This window comes from Triturus cristatus, chromosome 5_1 (genome assembly GCF_964204655.1).
Source record: "Triturus cristatus chromosome 5_1, aTriCri1.1, whole genome shotgun sequence".
Classification (NCBI taxonomy): Eukaryota; Metazoa; Chordata; class Amphibia; order Caudata; family Salamandridae; genus Triturus; species Triturus cristatus.
Window position 1 is genome coordinate 78,496,030 of NC_140587.1, and position 22,710 is coordinate 78,518,739.

Below are 22,710 nucleotides of genomic sequence, written 5' to 3' on the forward strand. Positions count from 1 at the left end.
CACTGACCAGAGACGCTGAGGTTCCTGCATACAGACACTCCAGCTCGCAGTGGTCTGAACATCCCTCGCGGGGTGTCCAACTTGAGACCAGGACGGGGTCCCACAGTCTCTCACTTCAGGTAATGGGGTTGACTTTATCCTAGAGGGATTCTTGGCTTAACACCTACACACATGCTAGGTACACTTAGGTACATCTAATTGGGAGGCTTCGTAGGAGTACGCATCTCTTTCATTATCATGTATTTTATATACTTATAAGTATCATTCATACATTCATTCACTCACTTATTCAACTGCCTTCTTAGCCTCTACACCAGTGTGTTGTGGGATATGGCAGCAACGATTGTCCCTGACTGTCTCGAGGATTATTTTGTAGAGTCCGTTCACGATGGTCTGTACATGCCCAGACATCTCCTCAGAGCTAGTCTGAATAATGCCGGCTCAGTCACTAGATATATGGGGTCTGTGGTAACCCAGCACTACTCCTTGATGGCTACTCAACTGCTAATCGGCAACATGACCCTGACCAAGGATTTTGGGTTTTGTGTTCGAAGAAACAAACGGATGGTTGAAGATAAGCCAAGTCCCACGCTGGTGCTCCCTGTCCAGAGCCTCAAAGTGGAAGGCTGTGAGGGATGTGCACTGCTAAGTACTGTGAAGTCTGTGTGAGTGGTTAGTGCACAGCTCAGTGGAGGAAAGTGGCTGGGAAGTTAACAGTGAAGTGCATAGCTGAGGTGGGGGCTGTGTACAGTGCACAGCTTATTAGGGGTCTGTGTGAGGGAGCCGCACACAGCTCAGTGGTGGTTTGTGTGCTCTTCCATTGCAAAGCACAGTGGAGGAGGTGGGTGGTCGGAGCACAGCTCACCGAGAGACTTTGTACTGTGCACTGCTGTGTGGGGGGTCTTTGTGTGGGCAGTGCAGAGCTCAGAGGTGGTTTGTGTGTGTGGGTAGTGCAGAGCTCAGAGGTGGTTTGTGTGTGTTGGCAGTGCAGAGCTCAGTGGTGGTTTGTGTATGTGAGCAGTGCAGAGCTCAGTGGTGGTTTGTGTATGTGAGCAGTGCAGAGCTCAGTGGTGGTTTGTGTATGTGAGCAGTGCAGAGCTAAGTGGTGGTTTGTTTGTCTGGGCAGTGCAGAGCTCAGTGGGAAGCTGCATTGGTGGGAAGTGCACAGTCAGGCTGGTGAACTGCATTTGGCACGTCTGAGCTCAAGTCCCCTGTAAGGGCTGTGTTTTTATTTGCATTTCCAACTACCCCGCTGACCGGTTCCGTTCTGAGAACATTTAGGGAGGAATAAACACAAGAGAAAGGAGGTTTTTGGCGGTTGTCGCACACCAAATGATAGAGCCTTACTGGATTTATTGCATTAACACGAGGCCTGGGGGATACAGACCAGGACCCGCTTGCTTATGTAGGGTTGGGTGGGGTATGTTGTGTTATTTTGGCTTCAGTATTTGCATCCCTATGCTCAAGGTATTTGGCTGTTTGGATTGCTTGACCAACACTGAACATGCAACATATGTTCATCTGCCACATCTGTATTCACATCTCAGTCTAGCACTCAAGTCACTGGTGTCTCCCAGACATCAGCCTCATCCCGCTCCCCGAACAGACACAGATTCTCTACTGTTCAGCAGCCATCGTTACTACCAATGGGTGGACGTGTGGAAGCAGAGAACAGAGAGAGTAGAAGGGAAGGTAGCAAGAGTGTGCAGCTGAAAGAAAGCATTTTTTTATGCTTGCTTAGCTTCAGCTTAGCATCTACTGTGCCTTCTTCTAATATGGTACCAGTCATTGTTTTGGTTTGTGTCGGAATGCCTTGTGCCCCTCCACTGACCCCCTTTAAATGCACCCTAGAGATGGCGATGCTCATTGAAAGCTTCCCAGAATCTAACCATCATTTATTTGATGCTGACAGAACAAGGTCGGAGCGGAGAAGCAGAAAATTGCAGCCGAGATTGAAAACCTGCGCAAGCTCCTGAGACACAAAGAGCAGACACTGTACCGGAGATTGGAGGAGATGGAGAAGACAATTACCATGGTAGAAAATGCAAATATCTCCAAACTGTCCAATCAAATCACCTCTCTTAATGCCCTGATAACAGATCTGGAGAAGAAATGCAAGGAGCCAGCGTTGGACCTCCTGAAGGTGAGACACCGCTTGGTAAATACAAAACAATACAGAAGTGCTGCATTCATATGGTGTGTGTGGTGTTGAATATAAGTGTGGAACTGTCATCAATAGATATGGTTTACAATAACTTCCTGTATTCTGACAACCCAACAAAATATACAGACAAGTTAAACTAACAAATCCTTCTGTTCTGACTGCCCAATTGTTAGAAATGGGGGTCTCTAGTTGGCAGACGTAGGTACCATTGTCCGAATAGAGACCCTTGCTTCTAGTCAGGATCAGAACGGTACACTCCTGGATAACCCCTGCTCACCCCCTTGGCAGCTTTGCACGAGCAGACAGGCTTATTTCAGAGGCAGTGTGTAAAGCATTTGTGAACACATACAATAATACAGTGAAAACACTACACATGGACACCACGCCAGTTTGGAAAAATAAGTCATCTTTACTAGACTTAACACAAGACCAACGACAAATTTCCACAATACTGTAATCAAAAATAAGTCTTTAAAATGGTAGAAAATAGCTTAGTTCAATGTACATGATAAATGCGACACTTTACTCTCAAAGTACCTTAGATGCGTCACGCAATGCAAACAAAAAGGGTCGCATGGAAGTTGATGCCCTGTTCCTTACACTCAGGGGAGTGGATGCGTCTGTTCCTTACTACTGCGCAGGGGAGTTGAGGCTCGCTTCTTTACTGTGTGGGGAGTTGATGTCCTTTCTTGCTGCGGCCCGGTGACAATGCGACGAGATAGCGCCTCGATGCGATGCTACGATCCGGTGCGATGCAACAAAACCGCATCTTTGGTGCGATGCGACAACGTTGGATGCAATGGGTGCACGCCCGACGGCGAACTCTGTAACTTCTGAGCCGCGACAGGCCCTGCGACACGCTTCTCTGGTGATGCGACGGCGACCTCTGCGGCGGCAACACGCTTCTCTGGTGATGCGACAGCAACTGCTGCGACAGCAACTGCTGCGACGGCGACACGCTTCTCTTCGTTGCGTCGCGCTTCCAGCTCCCAGCGACACGCAGTCTTCTCAGAGGGCCCAAGCAACAGTAGCCACCTCTCTGCAGGTAGAATTCACAGCAAAGGAATTCAGGGGAGCTGGTGGTAAAGTCTTGTATCCCTGAGAAATAGCAAAACAGCACAGGGGCAGTCTCCTCCTTCAGCTTCCTTGATTCTTCTCCTTGGCAAAGGTTCATCTAGATTCCCAGAAGTGATCTAAAGTTCTGGACCCTGGGCCCCAATATTTATACCAGTATGTCCTCTGAAGGCAGAGGGTGCCTGTGCCCAGCCAAAACCAGTTCTGTGCAGCTTCCAGGCAGGAAGTGGAGACAGCATTGTTGAAAGCAGACCTGGCCCAGGTAGCTGAAAGGAAATCTCCTCCCCCTACTCTCTATTCTATGAGGGCTGAGGTCAGTGAAAGGAAATCTCGCCCCCCCCCCACTCTCTACTCAATGCAGGTCATATTCAGCCCAGCCCTGACCCATCAGACTGCTGGAGCCAAAGCCCTCTCCAGCCCCCTGTCACTCACAAACCAGACATGGACTGCCCAAACCTCGTAGAGGCAGGCCGGGTGGTTAGGCAAGAAAATACCTACTCTCTAAAAGTGGTATTTTCAAACACAGAATGTAAAAATAACCCTCACTAAAAGATGTATTTTAACTTTCTGAGTTCAGGCATACTAAACTCGAATTTCAACCTAGTTCCCTGGCTCAGTTAGGATTATAAGATGTTATAATCAAACTGCCCAATCTGGCCTATGGGAACCGGTAGCTTTGCAATAGAGATAAACAAAATTGCCGTAATTGTAAATGTAAATGTATTTGTACTTGTATAGCGCACTTCTACCCAGAGGTCTCGTAGCGCTGTATTCATACCGCTGTGGAACCCTTCCTGGTTTTCCTGTGAGATGTCCACTCCTGGGCACCACCCAAGGTGAAGCCAGGCATCCTAGCGCTGTGGGGGCCGTTGTGGAGATTAAGTAAGCTATTGCCCAGAGTTGCACAGTGGGACCCATGATTAGAATAGGCACTGAGGCGAGAATTATCAGGTCCGGGGAAATTGAATCCAAGAGCCGCCGAGGTGGGAATTGAACCATGGTCCCGGGCCAGACCTCTGCATCAGGGTCTGCCGCTCTAACCATTGAGCCACACTTCTCTACTTTCAGGACATGCCACACACATCAGGGCATGTCCTACCTTTTACATACAATGCACCCTGCCCATGGGGTACCTTGGCCCTACATTAGGGGTGACTGACCTGTTGAAAAGGGAAGGTTAAAGGACCGGCAAGTTGTTGCACTTGCCAAGTCGACATGGTAGCCCCAGGCTGCACACAGGCTCTGCAATGCAGGCCTGAGCCACATTTTACAGGCTGCTTCTGTGGGTGGCACAACCAGTGCTGCAAGTCCACCAGCAGCATTTGATTTACAGGCCCTGGGCACACATGGTGCACTGTACTAGGGTCTGACAAGTAAATCAGATAAGCCAATCATGAAGTCATTAATCCATTGCAACAATTTACAATAGGGAGCACTTGCACTTTGGCACTGAACAGCATCTAGACCAGCAAAAACACAGGAGGCAACAGCAAAAAAATGGAATGGAGACCCACGCCAATGGTGCGTGCCCGGTCTAACACGTGTCCTCTCCAGCTGAAATGTGGGGAGAACTACCCACCCCATCTCTTCACTATGGCGGAAAAATCTGAACAGACCATCAGACCAACAGACCATCAGCATTGGTGTGTTCCGTACAAGGGCGGTGTTCTACCATGAAGTCCATCCCCTGTAGGGAAATGGACCACCTCAACAGCTATGGATTCTCACCCCTTATCTGCATCAACCATCTGAGGGGCCTGTGGTCTGTCTGAACCCGAAAGTGAGTTCCTAAGAAGTATGGTCTCAACTTCATCATTGCCCAGACCACACCAAATGCCTCATGCTCGTTGCACTCCACCCCTGTTCCAATGGAAGTAACCTCCTACTGATGAAGGCTACAGGTTGGTCTAGGCCCTCCTCATTTATCTGTGAAAGAACAGCCCCCACACCATGCTCTGAAGCGTCTGTCTGTACAATGAACTCTTTAGAGAAGTTGGGTGCCAGAAGCACGGGCGCCGTGCACATGGCAGTCTTCAGGGCATCAAAAGCCTTCTGACAGGTGTCAGTCCAGTTCACTTTCTTGGGCTGCTTCCTGGAAGTCAGCTCTGTCAAGGGTGCAACAATGCTGCCATACCCCTTGACAAACCTCCTGTAGGACCCAGTGAGTCCTAGGAAGGTCTCACCTCTGTCTGGGTCTTGGGGGGGTTCCAAGGCCAGGATGGTCTCAATCTTGGGCTGTAGGGGTGCCACCTGGCCGCTCCCAACCTGGTGTCCCAAGTACAGCACAGAACACTGCCAGATCTGGCACTTACCCGCCTTGATCGTGAGGCCTGCTCTCCGCAGCACCATCAACACTTTCCAGAGGTGGTGCAGATGTTCTTCCCAACTGGCGCTCAACACTGCAATGTCATCCAGGTAGGCGGCACTGAAATCTTCCAGTCCAGCCAACACCTGGTTGACCAACCTCTGAAAGGTGGCAGGGGCATTACTGATCCCAAAGGGCATAACAAGGAATTGGTAGTGCCCATCTGGTGTGGAGAATGCTGACCTCTCTTTTGCCCCATCAGTTAAGGCGATCTGCCAGTACCCAGATGTTAGATCAAACGTGCTGAGGTACCAGGCAGGCCCTAACCAATCAATGAGCTCATCAGCTCTGGGTATGCGGTGTGCGTCAGTCCTAGTGACTGATTTGAGCCCTCGGTAGTCCACACAGAACTGGAGTGCTGGCGTGGCACCCGGTGCGGTATCATTTGGGACCTAGACCACTGGGCTCAATCACCCCTAATGCAAGTATCTTGGAGACCTCCTCCTTGATGCAAGCTCTCACCCTGTCAGTCACCCTGTAAGTTTTGTGCTTAACAGTAGGACTGTCCCCAGTGTCTACATCTTGGACACACCATTCAGTGACACTGGCAATCAGGGAGAACAGATCGGAAAACTGTCCCAACAACTGGTGACAGTCATTCTGCTGCTCATGGGTCAGGGTGGAAGAGAGATTTACACCATCCACTGACCCATCTTGCTCTTTTGCAGACAGGAGGTCAGGAAGAGGCTCAGTCTCCTCCTCCATTCCATCAGCTGTCGGTAGGAGCATGCCCACTTCGGACCTCTCTAAGTGGGGCTTCAGGCAGTTGACATGCAGGACCCGCAAAGGGTTCCTGGGAGACCGCAAGTCCACCAAGTAGGTGACATCGCTCTTTCGCTCCACCATCTCAAATGGTCTGGTCCACTTATCCTGGCGAGCACAGGGCCATGACCCAAACTTTCTGACCAGGCTGAAGCTCAGAGTGGCATTTTGATCGTACCACTGTGTCATCTCTTCCTGGCTGGCTTCCAGATTCACCTGGGCGAGTTGACTGAAACACCGGGTTTGGTTTCTGAAGGACAGCATGTAACTATATACATCCTGGGGAGGTTTCCTGGGAGCTTTCTCCCAGCCTTCCTTTACAAAACTCTGGGTTCCTCTTGCAGGATGACCATACAGCAGTTCAAAGGGGCTGAACCCTAAGGACTTCTGTGGCACCTCTCTGTAAGCAAAGAGAAGACATGGCATGAGGAAGTCCCACTTACGCCTCATAGGTTCCATAATCCTGCCTTTGAGGGTCCAGTTGAATCTCTCAACCAGCCCATTACCTTGGGGGTGGCAAGGAGTGGTAAACTGATAGATTACACCACACTCCTGCCACAGGACTTCATATACTTGGAAATGAAGTTTGTACCACTGTCGGACACCACCTCTCTGGGGAACCCCACACGGGAGAAAATCCCCATTAACGCACGAACCAGCATGTGGGCCGTCACCGACATGGTCCACCAAGACCAGGATGAACCTGTTGCCCATGGCTGTCTTGGGGTCCAGAGGCCCCACAATATCAATGCCCACCCTTTCAAAGGGGGTGCTGGCCACAGGGAATGGCTGGAGAGGAGCCTTGTGCTTCCTCCTACTCTTACCACTTTCCTGGCAAGTATGACAGGTCCTGCAATGAGTATCTGAACTCTTGCGCATTTGGGGCCAATAAAAGTGGGTGGCAAGCCTCTCAAAGGTCTTGTCCTGCCCCAAATGTCCTGCTAAAGGTACATCATGAGCCAAACCCAGTAGGAAGGCTCTGAAGCGCTGGGGTACCACCAGCACACTGGCTGACCCAGGCTCAGCAACCTTAGGCTCGCTCTACAGGAGACCATTCTCCCAGTAGATCCAATGTGATCCAGACTGATCACCAGCTGCCTGGTTTGTGGCCTGTTGTCGCAAACTCACAAGAGAAGGGCACTTTTTCTGCTCCTCACAGAACTCCCTGGAGGGTCCTTCTTCCTGCTGCCAATGGGTCAGCTCAGGCAGGTCCCCCAGTTCAGCTACCTGCTCCCCTGTAGGTTCCAGGGCATCCCTCTCAGGGTCTGCCTCCTCCTGGACCGTGGGAACTGTGAGTGCGGGATTCCCGCGCCCCCTACCTCTTCTCTTTAAGGCAGGCACCTGGGCCACTCTTTCAGTCTCCAGGGGGAATATGTATCAAGCTTTTTTGCCATTCGCAAACGGGCCGATTCTCTGAATCGGCCCGTTTACGAACAGGAAAAAGCCTTTTGGATGTATCATCCCAAAAGGACCTCCTAAAATAGGGAATTGCAAAATTTGTGATTCCCTATTTTGCGAATGAATTTAAGAAGTTGTGAGATTTTGGCTTAAGAAGCCTCAAATTACCACCAACTTCAAGTTGGTGTTAATTTGCGATTTCTTTGAAAAAGGTACTTTTTGGCATTTTGAAAGTGCTATGTGGCGCATACATGTGCGCCACATGTGCACACATACATATTTCAGGGGTGCTACAGGGTGTCCTTTTGACACCCTTGAAATTGCATTCGCAATTTGTGAGTACCTAATGGGTACTCGCAAATTGCAAATGTCTTCCCATTCATTGCTATGGGCCTCTAGGTCCATAGGAATGAATGGAAAGGTATTCTTTAATTGCGAATCGCAATTTGTGATTCGCAACTAAGGAATAGGTAGGAATCTCAATTATTATTGCGATTCCTACATACATAGCATTTTGCGAGTCCTTAATAGCGATTCACTAAAAATCGCTATTAAGGACTCGCAAAACAGCTTTTTCATACATATGCCCCCAGGTCCTCTTGAACACCCTTACTGGCTGCCATGGACCGAGTGGTCACACACGCCCACTCAGGCAGACCCAACATCTCCAAATGAGCACTTTGCTCCACCTTCGCCCAAGGGGAGCTCTCCAAACCGTTACCCAACAGACAGTCAACAGGCATCGCTGACCTCACAGCTACTTGAAGAGTACCTGAGACCCCCTAACTCAAAGGGAACCTGAGCCACCTTGCAGTGGCTCTCTGTGTTGTCTGCGGCAACAACCGGGTAAAATGCATTGGGGACCACTTGCTCTTCAGACACCAGCCAACATCTGACAGCTGTCACACTGGCTCTGATGTCTCTTAAGAGCCTCCACTCTGTGGCCATGTTATATTTCATATCGGTACCCTAATATAGGTCCAGGGAACATCATACACTTTCCCTAAATCAGCTCCCATTATTTCATATGAACGAGCCTTATAAGGACATACCTCCAAATAAGGACAGAATGCCTTACAAAGACATCACGCCTTAGAAGGTCTGCAGCCTTTTATGGACTAAACCTTTCACCAAGTTCCATGCCGAGGGTGGTTTTTTCCAGATCGATATTGCTAGGACGTCATCCTTAGCACATATGAATTATTGATGAGTACACTCTCCATGGGGTATACTTCACCTCTCCCATCGACACACAAGGTTTAATCCCCAACGTCATCCTCATACTGAACAATGGGTAACACGTACATAGACTGTATAAATACAGCACCTCTCGCTATCAGAACGCAGGAGGGAACCGCAACTTCAAGGCCGACACACTGACCAGAGACCCTGCAGGTCCGGCGTGCCATCGCTCCAGCTGACAGTGGTCTAACGATCCCTTGCGGGGTATGCAGCTAAAGTCCAGGACGAAGTCCCATACTCTCACTATTCAGGTATGAGGGTTTGACTAAAGCCTATTGGGATTCTTGGCTCTTAGGCGTAGACTGTAAAGCACCTACTCACACGCTATGCACACTTAGGTGCACCTAGACAGGCATCTTAGGAGTACGCACTTTATTGTATAAATGCATTTTATATTTGTGTATATGTTCATGAATGTTGCAAAATGGTACAACAATACTATTCCTTCTTATTCACTGTACTGCTGGTTCTATATCTCTGCTACTGTGTTACAGTCGTAACAGCGCTCTTGTTTTACATGAGAAGAACTACTGTACAATAAATTCTTATTGTAAACACGTTCCAACTGTTTTTTCACTGTATCTCTCTGAGAGCACTACAAGCAAGCACTCGTGACTGGGTTAAAAGTAATATATTGTTTCCACAAGTCTAAGGTTATTGTGTTCTGAGGTTGCCAAAAACTAATCTCTCTGATAATAGGAGATCCTAGTGGCACTGCGAGCTAGCTAATGCAAACCATAGGCTAACATATGCAGTGGGGGTGTACGGAATCAGTCTGTCACCAGACCCATGGTATATATTATCCGTAAACGTTGTAGGTCCTGCATGACAGGGTACTATTGGGACTACACTACAGCCATTGATGGTCACCCACAGCCTGTACTTGTTAGTGTTAGCAGGCAGCTGTGTCCTGGGGACCAACTCACAGTCTCCTAAAGAGACTAGGGACATCTCTGCGGAACCCCACCCACCTTGGGCACCCATTTCCTCACCTAGAGCTACACTAGCCATCTGACGGGGCAGTGCACCAGTGGGTGCTGTTATTTCTCTCAGGGGGCACTTGGGATCCTAGTAACAGAGGCCCACCTCACTACACTTAAACATTTCGGGGGTCCTCTATGAACAGGTTTGCCTGTTGGGGCCCCTGGCTTCATCTCAGGGGGAGGCTGGGAACCCTTCCCTTGGGGATTACTTTGGGGCCCTTTCTGGAACTCTCTCTGTTTACCCTTGTCCCCCCACTCTTCTGCTGGGGACCCAGCCCACCTTTGGCGAAGTATCCCACATGACCCTTGTGGACCCGGGTACTCACCCAGCGGTCCGCCTCCTCAGCAAGCTTCCTAGGGTTAATCAGCTTGCTTTCAATAAGGTGCTGGCGTAGCTCTGGAAAACAATTACTAGACAAGTGCTCCCATGCAAACAAATCATAGAGCCCCTGATAATCATTCACTTTGCTACCCTTCACCCAACAATGCAATGCTCTGCAAAAAGAGGTCACACATTCTATCCAAGTGTTAGACTCCAGTTTTTTACAATTCCTAAACCTGTGTCTATAAAGCTCAGGGGTCAACCCATACCTGGTCATTAAGGCTTCCTTCATGGGCACATAAGAAGTCCGCTCCTCAGAAGGCAAATCCAATAAGGTATCCTGCCCATCACTGAGGAACCACCCCCACAACCTCGCTCCCCAATCCTTCACAGGGACCCGGTGGGCGGTCATAGCTACCTCATAGGCCTTAAACCATTTCCCAATATCTTCATTCTTATGAAACTCCTTAATAACATCCTTGGGAATAAACACACTTATTTCTATAGGCACGGATGGTGCGCTGCCACCAGAGGAAGACATTTCTAAACTTTTAGCTTTCAATTCCAATTCCCTCAACATCCTCTCATGCTCCAAATGCATTCTTTTCTCCTCCAAGGCCAACTTTGTATTCTCCAACACCATCTGACCACCTAATTGGAGCTTGGCCAGCTCAATGTTATGCACTCTATCTCTCTCACTGTCCTCCAACTCTCTTGGGGACAGGTCCTTTGAAGAAACACTGCTGCCTGCTCTGTAAGGCCCTTTTCTCCCATCCAGGCCCACTGGACCCTCTTGCTGCCCATCAAAACTCTCTACCTCCTCCCTAGGCTCTTCAGGATGCTCACTGGCATTCCTAGATTCTACCCAGGCCTTCAGCGCCTTCTGGTATTCCTCTTTCTTGGTGAGGCCTTTCATAGAGACTTTAAATTTCCTGCAAGCAGCTTTGAGGTAAGACACAGTGTAGGTGTCAATCCTATCTTCAAAATCCATGTCAACAGATGCAATGGATGCTGCTTTGCTGATGGTGAAAAACAGTTGGCAGTTCTCAAAAAGCAAAAATAAGTTCCAAGGAAAATTATACCAAAAAGTATGTGGTCGCGTTATGGTCTTCACTCACTACTAGTGTACACCAATCACTGTATAAGAGTCACAAATGCAAGTCCAAATCCTCACCGCTGACCACCAATGTTAGAAATGGGAGTCTCGAGTTGGCAGAGGTAGGTACCTTTGCCCAAATAGGGACCCTTGCTTCTAGTCAGGGTAAGGGGGGGTACACTCCTGGATAACCCCTGCTCACCCCCTTGTTAGCTTGGCACGAGCAAACAGGCTAATCTCAGAGGCAGTGTGTAAAGCATTTGTGAACATATAGAGTAATAGAGTGAAAACACTACAAATGGACACCACACCAGTTTAGAAAAATAAGTAATCTTTACTAGACTTAACGCAAGACCAGACCAAACGAACACAAATCCACAATAATGTAATCAAAAATAAGTCTTTAAAATGGTAGAAAATAGCTTAGTTCAATATAGATGGTAAATCCGACACTTTACTCTCAAAGTACCTTAGATGCGTCACGCAATGCAAACAAAAAGGGTCGCAGGGAAGTTGATTCGCCGTTCCTTACACTCAGGGGAGTGGATGCGTCGGTTCCTTACTGCTGCGCAGGGGAGTTGAGGCTAGATTTCTTACTGTGTGGGGAGCTGATGCGTCGTTTCTTACTGCGGCCCGGTGACGATGCGACAAGATGGCGCCTCGAAGCGAAGCGACGATCCAGTGCGATGCGACAAAATGGCGTCTTTGATGCGCTGCAACAACGTTGGATGCGATGCGTGCACGCCCGACGGCCGTGCGGCGAACTCGGTAACTTCTGAGCCGCGACAGGCCCTTTGACACGCTTCTCCGGTGATGCGACGGCGACCTCTGCGGCAGCAACACGCTTCTCCGGTGATGCAACACGCTTCGTCGGTGATGTGACAGCGAACAGCTGCGGCGGCGGCACGCTTCTGGGATGCGACAGCAATTGCTGCGGCGACACGCTTCTCCTCGTTGCATCGCGCTTCCAGTTCCCAGTGACACGCAGTCTTCTCAGAGGGCCCAAGCAACAGTAGGCACCTCTCTGCAGGTAGAATTCCCAGCAAGGGAATTCAGGGGAGCTGGCAGTGAAGTCGTATATCCCTGAGACTTCAGGCAGGAGGCAAGCAGACTTCAAGCCCTTGGAGATTCTTCTTCAAGATGATGAAAAGTTCACAAAAGTCCTCTTCCCCTTCCCTTGGAAAATAAAGTAACCACTGCAGGCCAACCCCAGAAATAGCAAAACAGCTCAGGGGCAGTCTCCTCCTTCAGCTTTCTTGGTTCTTCTCCTTGGCAAAGGTTTGTCTTGATTCCCAGAAGTGATCTTAAGTTCTGGGGTCTGGGCCCCAATATTGATACCAGTAAATCCTTTTCCTCTGAAGGCAGAGCGTGCCTGTGCCCAGCCAAAACCAGTAATGTGCAGTTTCCAGGCAGGAAGTGGAGACAGCATTGTTGAAAGCAGACCTGGCCCAGGTAGCTGAAAGGAAATCTCCTCCCCCTACTCTCTATTCTCAGCCCCTCCCCCACTCTATTCAATGCAGGTTCTATTCAGCCCAGCCCTGACCCATCAGACTTATGGAGCCAAAGCCCTCTCCAGCCCCCTGTCACTCAGACACCAGACATGGAATACACAAACCTAGCAGAGGCATGCTGGATGGTTAGGCAAGAAAATACCTACCTTCTAAAAGTGGTATTTTCAAACACTGAATGTAAAAATCACCCTCACTAAAAGATGTATTTTAACATTCTTCAGGCATACTAAACTCGAATTTCGACCTAGTTCCCTGGGTCATTTAGGATTATAAGATGTTATAATCAAACTGGCCTATGGGAACAGGTAGTCTTGCAATAGGGAAAAACGAAATTGGCTGTAATTCACTATCAGGACATGCCAAACACATCAGGGCATGTCCTACCTTTTACATACAATGCACCCTGCCCATGGGGGTACCTTGGGCCTACCTTAGAGGTGGCTAACATGTAGAGAAGGGAAGGTTTAGGGACCGGCAAGTGGGTGCACTTGCCAAGTCAACATGGTAGCCCCAGAATGCACACAGGCTCTGCAATGCAGGCCTGAGCCACATTTTACAGGCTGCCTTCTGTAGGTGGCACAACCAGTGCTGCATGCCCACCAGCAGCATTTGAATTACAGGCCCTGGGCACACATGGTCCACTGTACTAGGGTCTGATAAGTAAATCAGATAAGCCAATCTTGGAGTCACTAATCCATTACAACAATTTACAATTGGGTGCAATTGCACTTTGGCACTGAACAGCAGTGGCAAAGTGCCCAAAGCATCTAGACCAGCAAAAACCTAGCAAGAACACAGGAGGCAACAGCAGAAAATGGAAGGGAGACCCACGCCAATGGTGCCAGGTCTAACATCAATGCAATGTACAATGTATTCTGACAGCCCGACAAGGTATAAATAATATGGCTGCCGGGGTCCTGTGACTCCATTCAGAATATTGGACTGTTCCAGGTTAGATGTCCTCTTTGTGAATGTCAAAAGCTGGTCTGTGTCATGTGTTTAATTTTCGAATATCAGACTGTGGTGTCCTGTTACCAGACTCAGAATATCAGGCTCAGCTGTGTCATTTTACAAAATCAAAAGTATAGACCGCTATCACAAGACCACGTTCAAAATATGGCAGACTCTTCGCCATGTCTGTGGCTGTTTCCAGATGTCACAGATGGTGCTGTGCCATGTGACAATAATCAGGATACCAAAGACTGGAGGTGGAGTCCACTATGGAGGAAGATAGCCGCCCTACACACCACCCTGGCCCATAAAACCCCTGGGGCTCGCAGGACTGTAAACGTGGAACTTGCCTGTCCATGGAGGAATGAGAGTGAGAATGAGGCGAACCACCCCTCTCCATGCCCCCGCCTCCATTTGAGTTTCCTATGGGCCAACCCACCCTCTTCAAAAGACCGATGTTGCTTTACGAGGCCCTCCACTGTCCCCGCACAATTGGGGGCCGCTTCCGGCTGCAGTTGTACATGTACGCCAATAAGGGATGATGCCGAGCCTCCCTCATCATCCGAGTTGAGGCAGAGAGAGCACTTGGATCCAGGCAGGTGCAGTAATAATCTGGTGGAGGCCTGCAGAGGACTGTGCACACCTGCTCCTGTTGTTTCCTCCCTGGATGGGCCCACGAACCGAGCAGCGAGTTTCTTGACTGGGGCCGAGTCCTAGACCCCAATGCCCTGCCCGGGAAAAGAGACACTCACTTTTGCTCTTTTGCCTGACCGCATTCTGAGGGAAAGTTGTCCAGTAATCGCTTGATCAAGCCGCTCCACTGCTCTAACCCCTACCGTGAGCCCACTCCCAGTCCTCCATTGGCCTTCAGGGAGGCATTTCAATGTAATACGCCCCAATAACTCAGACTTGTTGCTCCCCTATTGAGGGTCGGCGGGGCACTGTGATTGTCCGCTTCTACAAGCAGCAGCTCCATAAGCATGCAGCCAATGTACCAGTGTGCAATAACCAGTCCCCAAGGCATATTACTGCAACCCCACCTGCAGAGCACAGCCCTCTCCTGTGATGTCGCCTTGAGACTTACTGTCAGCAAAGCTCAGCATCGCTGAGGCGTTAGCAGGTAACCAAGCAGGGGCAGCCACAAAGCTGAGTGACACAATAACCATGGACCTAAATACGTTACTGCGAGAGATCACGACATTGGCCTTAAAATTACCCGTTTTTTTTTTGTTAAATCTTTTTATTGAACAACAGTCGACATGTAAGCAATTCCAAAATCTACTCATTATCAACCAAGGCATGACAGTTTGAGACACTAATCAATCCCATTGTATACAGTAAGGACATTTTAGGGAGGGAGCAGGTCTTCCAATTCAATAGTCAGAGGGGGGCTGCAAATATTCCCATGGTATGAGTTCCATTGCGCCCAAACGCGGGACGACTTTTTTGGACAGCCTCTGGCAGTATATACTGTCTTTTCCCTGAACATGGACCGGTCCATACTCTTTTCCCATGCCTCTAACGTGGGGGGACTTGCCGCTCCCCAGGCTTGAGCGTTGTTTCTCTTTGCTAGCATGAACCCCAGGGTGGCCCACTGAGTCTGCTGGGTATTCAAGTCCGTTGGTTCCCATATATTCAATAGACATCTACGCGCTTCAGGATGGATAGCGATATCTAGGACTGCTCTCATGACTTCGTGTATCTCCCCCCAGAATGTTTGAATGTATGTGCATTCCCATATGATATGCATAAAGGTACCCGTCTGCCCACATTTTCTGCGACAGTCTCCTGTGTCAGCTCTCCCCATCTGGACCAATCGGGGACCGGTCATATATATCCTGTGGAGGATTTTAAGCTGTACCAGTCTTAATCGTGCCGGGATAGCCACCACTCTAGGAGACGACACCGCCTCCCTCCAGTCTTCATCATCCATTTCTAAACCGTCCGCTACCCATTTCTGCCGCAGCCCTGAAAGAGGGTCCTCCATATTATATATCAATTTATTATAGATTAAGGAGATGGTCCTATCTGGGAGGTGACCATCTAAAATCCTGTCCTCCAATGGAGATGATTGAGGAGTGAGTGCAGTGCATGGCTAATCTGCGTGTATTGAAAAAGCTCAGTGTCGGCTAGCTCGTGTTGCTGTTGTAGAGCAGCAAATGTTTTCACCACCTTTTTCCCAAAGATCCTTGACTTGCGAAATGCCAATCATGTCCCATTTAGTGAACCCTTTCGATGTCCACAAGTCTCCCAGTAGTGCAGAACCTCACAAGGGGGTAGCTAACGTCAGTCGACGCTCCCAACCGAGGGATTTGTTCACGGTATGCCATATCTTAACCGAGTGACCAGTGGGGCCTGTCAGTCGTCCCTGGTTTGGTTTCAAATAAAGTGATCTGTTATAATTCCCACCCGGGAGGAGCCACTTATCCATGCGATAGCCTGGATTCTCAGGGTTACCATAAGTGCCATGGTTAATAGCCGCCAGGTGCGCAGCCTAATTATATATCTTTATATCCGGGAGACTAATGACTCCATCATACCATTTTAACGTAAGTTTACCCAAGGCTATTCGTGGTGTTCCTGTCCATAACAAGTCTCTCTGAAGGCGTTCAATTTCTTTGAAATATTTCAATGGAACCGGATCTAGCGAGTTTTGAAGGACATATAGGAAACGGGGAAGGGACATCATCTTAAAGAGAGCAGCCTTGCCTAATAAAGAAAGGGGGAGGGATTTCCAACTGGCTATATCTCGTTTTAACCGTGAACGGGGAGTAAAGAGATCTTTTTCATATCTAAGTGCCGGGTCTAGGGAGAGAAAAATCCCCAAATACTTAAATCCTGTGGGAGTGATCTAGATTGGACATTTACGGGGCAAGGCTGACTTGGCCCAATTGATCGTAACCCCAGAATATCTGCCGAAAACCGCCAATATATCTAAAACCACTGTTTGGGACCGTTTGGGGTCAGCCAAATAGAGTAATACGTCATCTGCGTAAAGCGAGATGCGATCCTCCCAGTCAGGCGCCCACTGCAGATCACGGATGACAGGATCTCATCTAATCCACGACGCCAGAGGTTCCAGTGCCAAGGCAAAGAGAAGGGGGGAGAGCGGGCATCCCTGACGGGTACCTCGACTCAAAATAAATGTGTCTGATTTTTTATTGTTAACTGCAACTTGTGCCAGTGGTGCCGAATAGAGGAGGCGAACCCATTGAATGAATTCCTGGCCGAACCCGAATTTTTGCAGGACAGCCAAAAGATAATGCCATTTAACAGTATCGAATGCCATGGTGGGATCCAGGGAAACCAGGATAGCCGCTTCCAGAATCGTGTCCACCCTATCAAGTATTCCATGCACTCGGCGCAGGTTTAACACTGTGTTACAGTGCGGTATGAAACCGGATTGGTCCGGGTGCACAATGTCAGAAACAATTGTAATTAGTCGATTAGCTAATACTTTGGCAAGGATCTTAGGCTCAGCATTAAGGAGAGAGATCGGCCTATAGGAGGCACAGTCCGTTTTGGGTTTGCCTTCGTTTAGTTACTATGTTTGCTAGTCGTTGGTCCGTAGGTAGCTTCCCCTTTACCCTACTCTCCTCAAACATGGCTTTAAGATAAATGGCCAATTTATCCGGGTTAAGTTTGTACAATTCAATGGGAATCCCGTTAGGGCCAAGGGCTTTTTCTGAATTCAATGATCTGATCGCTTGTGCTATTTCGTCCACTGTCAAGGGGCTGTCCATTAACTGTTGATCTGACAAGGAGAGGGTTGGGAGTGTAATGTCCCTTAATAATTCAGCCGAGTCTTCCTCGGTGTACGGCGCCACTGCAGTGTATACCGCAGCAAAGTGCTTGGCAAAGTGATTTGTGATATCTTGGGGATCAGTGATGCAAGTATTATTAGCCTCGTGCAGAACCGGGACCGATCTGTTTGCCCATTCCTGCTTGTCAAGCCATGCTATCAATTTACCCGCTTTGTCACCTAAGTCGTATATCCTATCAAGTTTCTCTCGTCCCAGGTCTTTGGCCCTCTCTGTAACTAACTCCCTATATTCATCCTGTTTGAGTCGTAACAAGTGGATCGAAGCTGGTGTGGTCATTGTTTCCACGTCTTTTTCTAAGTTGTAGATCTCGTCCTCTATATTAGACACTTCCCGGCGTTGTTCCTTCTTATGTCTAGATATTAACGAGAGAGCTTCTCCACTAATTACCGCTTTGAAAGCTTCCCATAATGTCTGCAGGGAATCCACTGTGCCAGAGTTCTCACTAAAATATGCGTCCATAGCCTTGTGGAGATCTTTGAGAATTTTAGGGTTATGCAAGTACCAAGGGTTGATGGGGACAATTCTACCCACCATAATCTGGTCCAGAAGTATATGTACCCATATCGGTGAGTGGTCGGATATACCCCTCGCTAAGTGTTTGATCTCGTGGACTTGTGAGAGTTGGGGGCTGGGTACCAAAATGTAGTCTAACCTGGATAGGCTCAATGAGCACCAGAATGAAATGTGTGTTGTATTTTCTCAGGGTGGTAAACACGCCAGCTGTCCACCAATCCTATAGTCTCCAGAAAGTCTGGCAGCCATCTGTGAGCGGGCCCCAGTTCACGCGGCGGGTGACGGTCTAGAATTCCCGAGCCCACTGAGTTAGTCACCTCCCAGTAGCAGCACTCCCTCTGGTAGTGAAAGGAGAGTGGTACGTAGGTCCTGGAACGTAGTGGTCTGAAGGCCGAGCGGGGCGTAAATAGACATCAATGTAATGGTTTGCCCCTCCCAGGACCCAGTGATACCTACATATCGGCCTCTGTCATCAACCCATGTGGAATCTACACTGAGGGGGAAAGTGTTTTTCAGCATAATGCCTACTCGCCTCGAACCTGTTGTAAACTCAGCATGTGCCACCAATTTATATCCCCATCTGCACATCGCCTTACATGAGCTGCCTTTCAAATGGGTCTCCTGTAAAAGAACAATGTCGGGGGCCTACTTCTTCATATATTGAAGAACAATACTACGCTTAACTTTATCCCCAAGTCCATTGACATTCCAGCTCAAAATATTTGCTCCCTTATCCTACTGCGTATGCATCAAACTTGGTGAAAAATACAAAAGCCTCAGTCACATTTATCACATTGCCTGTCGACAAAAAAACACAATTACAAACAAAAACAAATTCCCCCTCCAACTACCCCCCTCCCTGCTTCCCTGCCCACTGGACTTGAAACTGCCCATACAAAACTGGCAGAGCGCCTGTCGCCCAACTGCTGTACTAAAGGAAGAAACTGAGGGTGCGTGAAACCCCGACCTCCCCCACTCCCCAACTCAAGAATATTTAATTTAACACTGAGGAAAAACTAAATTAGCGCAGATCGTGTCCATCAAACTACATGCACCCCGTTTACCTGTCTCACTATGTCCAAAGTGTCCATCTGCTTCTCCTCGTGAAGGTCCAGTGTGCACAAAAGTTCCGAGAGGCACCTCCATCCCCGCAAACCTGCCTCCCCGTTAGCAGCATCTCCAAATCTAGGGTTTCCAGGTCTCCAGCCAGTTCGCTGCAATCTTAGGGTTGTTGAAGAACCAAGGCCTACCATCTGCTTCCACTCTGAGCTTAGACGGGAAGAGCATTGCATATTTGAGACCCTTGTCCCCAAGAAGTTTCTTCACTCCCAGGAAGGATCTTCGCTGCTTCTGGACTAGCTGCGTGAAGTCAGGGAAAAAGGTTATGTCGGCGTTATCCAGTTTGAGCGGAGGTCCTGTTCTGGCATGCTGTAGTATTGCGTTGCAGTCCCGGTAATTAAGGATCCTGGCCAGAATGGGGCGCGGGGGCCCCAGGCCTCGGTCGCCCTCCAGGAACTCTATGGGCTCTTTCTACAACAAAGAAGTTGCCAAGACCCTTGGGTTTGAGATGTTGAAGGATAAGATCTTCCACAAATAGGTCAACTGACTCTCCTTCCGCTTTTTCAGGGACCCCCAAAATGCGTATATTATTCGTAATCGTCCAGCTTAGATTCTGCGAGCTTTCTGAAAGTTTTCAGTTCGTGGATTTCAGTCTGCAAGTGTGAGGTATCTTCTACTAAACTGGTAGATCTGCACAGATGAGGTTCACCTCAATCATTATGGCGTCCATTTTATGTTCAAGCAAGGTTTTTATCTCCGCTATGGTTGCCATGACATCTTTAAGAGTAGGTTCCTTATCCGGGTTCCCTTGTTCTCCTCTGTTCCTGTGCTTAGGGGAGGGCTCCGGTACATTGACTCTTGAAAATGCGTATTTGTCTAACTTGTTTGCTTGTTCTGACTTGAGGCTCCTTGTGGATGCCATTTTGCCTTTCTTCGGGGAGTTCACTGTAGTAGCAGCAATGTCTGCAATCTAATCCGACCAGGTAGGGGGTATTTGCTATATGATACAAACGATGGGGGCAATGCAGGCGACGGGCTGCCACCTGGGCGCTGTATATGCCAGATGAGATAGATAGGAGCAAGGGGGTCACGGCACGTAGCTCAGGTGCCGCCTTGGTCAATAGCCGTGAGGGTCCCCCCTCTAATTAAAGGAAAATGGGATCAGTGTAATCCTGCTGGGGAGCCTCACACAGGATCAACGATCTCCCCACATCGAGGCATTCGGTAGCCAGATCACAGAGGGCTCTGAACGCACAGATATCTCAAGCCTCTGATCCCAGGCTGTACCCAAGTAGTGGCCCACCTCGGCTCCACGTTCAATGGTCGCTGCCGCCAAAATAACTCCTGCAGATGGCGGGGGTGGAGGTATAGTTCAATATCCCAAGTCTCTCTCCTCACCACCACTCTACACACAGTATCCCCACCTTCGTTGGCGGAGGCCAGCCGGTGCGTCCAGCGTGTAATGTTGGGCCCGGGGCCTGGAAATAATGACACTCGGTACACACAGGTATGCAAGTGGTGGTCAGTGCAATGCCTGCCACGCCCAGAGCCCTGGGCTTTTTATTAGCACTAGTGCGTGCCGTCCGAGGGGACGTCGGGCGCACCCAACTCCGGCTACGCAAGGGGGGGGGGGTGAGACCCTGACACACGCGCGCGGACCCTCGGGCTATGGTTCGGTCCGTCGCGCAACATTACATTCCTCCTTTACCCAGAATTGAAAACTCAACACAACTCGTCGCCTATCGCGACTCAAAACAGCTTTAGCAGTCTCTAAAGAGTCTCATGGAAAACAAAAGAACAGTCTTACTTGGTCGGTTGTTGGAGGGGCAGCCTTCCTTCACTCCCACAGCTGACAGCGGGCCACAAAGTCTCTGTACCTCTGGGACGGTCGCGGGTGCGGGCGTAGGTGATACTGGCCCTGGCTGCGCCCATCTGATTGGGTGAGAGACATGTCCTCTGATCCGCCCGCTTCCACCGAGTCCGGGCGGCCTGGCGCCGCTTGTGGCACCTCTTCCCGTCCTGTTGACGCTGAGGGGGTATTGTCGGCGCTCTCCGCCCTCTGGGGTTCTTCCGCTCCTGGGGTTTTCCGAGGGCTGTGAGATGGGGTTGGGTAGTGGTCTTCCAACTCCGGGAGGTCTTCTTCCTCATTTTGCGGGGCTTTCTTGAAGAACGACACGTTTCTAGTCACTTTTTCACCGCCTCTGGCGGCTGTGATCAGGGTCCCTTGTACATCGGTGACAATCCATGGGGCCAGTTCAAAGGGCAGGCGGAATTTTCCCCCGGGGTGCCGGTCTTTCACTAGCACCTGGTCGCCGACCTGGATTGTGCTGTCTGACGCTCTCCGCCGCCGGGAGGCTTCTTGGTTCGCTTTAAGTCGATTTTCTGTGGAGCGGTTGGGTGGGTCTGGTGATGACTCCCACACAGGATGGTGCGGGATAGTGTCCCGGATCGCTCGACCCAGACACAGGTGGCTCGGGGGAACCCCGTGGTGCAGTGGGGTGTCAGCCGGTACTCTCGCAGGAATTGGTAGAGGGCTAGCTCGACGTTGACGCCGTCTGCCAGGGCAATCTGAATAGTTTTGTTTAGAGTCCTCATCAGTCTCTCAACCTCACCGTTTGCCTGCGGCCACCGGGGGGTGATGCGGCAGTGTTTAATGCCGTGGGATTGCAGGTACTCGGCCAGTTCCGTGCCATTGAATGGTGGACCGTTGTCTGTGCGCAGCTCACTGAGGAGTCCGTGGGTGGCCATGACTTTTTCCAGCTTGGGGATTACGTCAGCCGCTGCAGTTGAGGGGACAATCTCCACTTCGGGGTACCGCGAGTAGTCGTCTACCACAACTAGCATGTGCCGTCCTCCAGGGAGACTGCCGAAATCGGCGCTGGCTCGCACCCACGGCGAGGTCGGGCCCTCTTCCGTGATCACGGGTGCTGGGGGGTCGGGTAGGCTGGTCGCCAAACACACCGGGCACCGCTGGACCGTGTCTTCCACCATCTTGTCGAGTCCCGGGAACCAGAGCTTGCACCTGAGGCGGTTCTTCGACTTGACAATGCCTTGGTGAGCGCCATGCGCCAGGAGGGCGGCTCGTTGGGTGAGGCTGCCGGGCAGCACCAGGCGAGGACCTCTCAAGAGACACCCTTCGGGGGACACCGATAATTCATTCCTGACGATGTAGAGCGCTTTCAGCGCCGCCTGAGCCTCGGGCGTGCGAAAGGATGACGGGCTTTGGAGCGGCCTCCAATCTCCAGACGCGACCGCTCGGATGGCCATCTGCAGGCAGTCGTCTCCTTCGGTAGCCAGCGCAACCTCGTTGAGGGACATCGGCAGGGGCCGGGACCTTTCCACAATCATCCGGACATATTCCTCGGTAGCGGCCGCCTCCGTGGCTTCCATGTCCGTGGCCGGGCGGGCGTGTCTGGACAGGAAATCTGCCGGATTTCGGGCGCCTG

General features: G+C 50.1%; 1 protein-coding gene across 1 annotated transcript in view; it reads left to right on the forward strand.

The window, feature by feature from the left end:
• Positions 1–22,710, forward strand: part of LOC146830237 (E3 ubiquitin-protein ligase TRIM7-like) — a 178,516-nt gene that overhangs the window by 57,529 nt on the left and 98,277 nt on the right. The window contains exon 3 of the mRNA XM_085604443.1: positions 1,913–2,143. Coding sequence (XP_085460569.1) covers positions 1,913–2,143 — 231 coding nt within the window. The remainder of the gene's footprint in view (positions 1–1,912; positions 2,144–22,710) is intronic.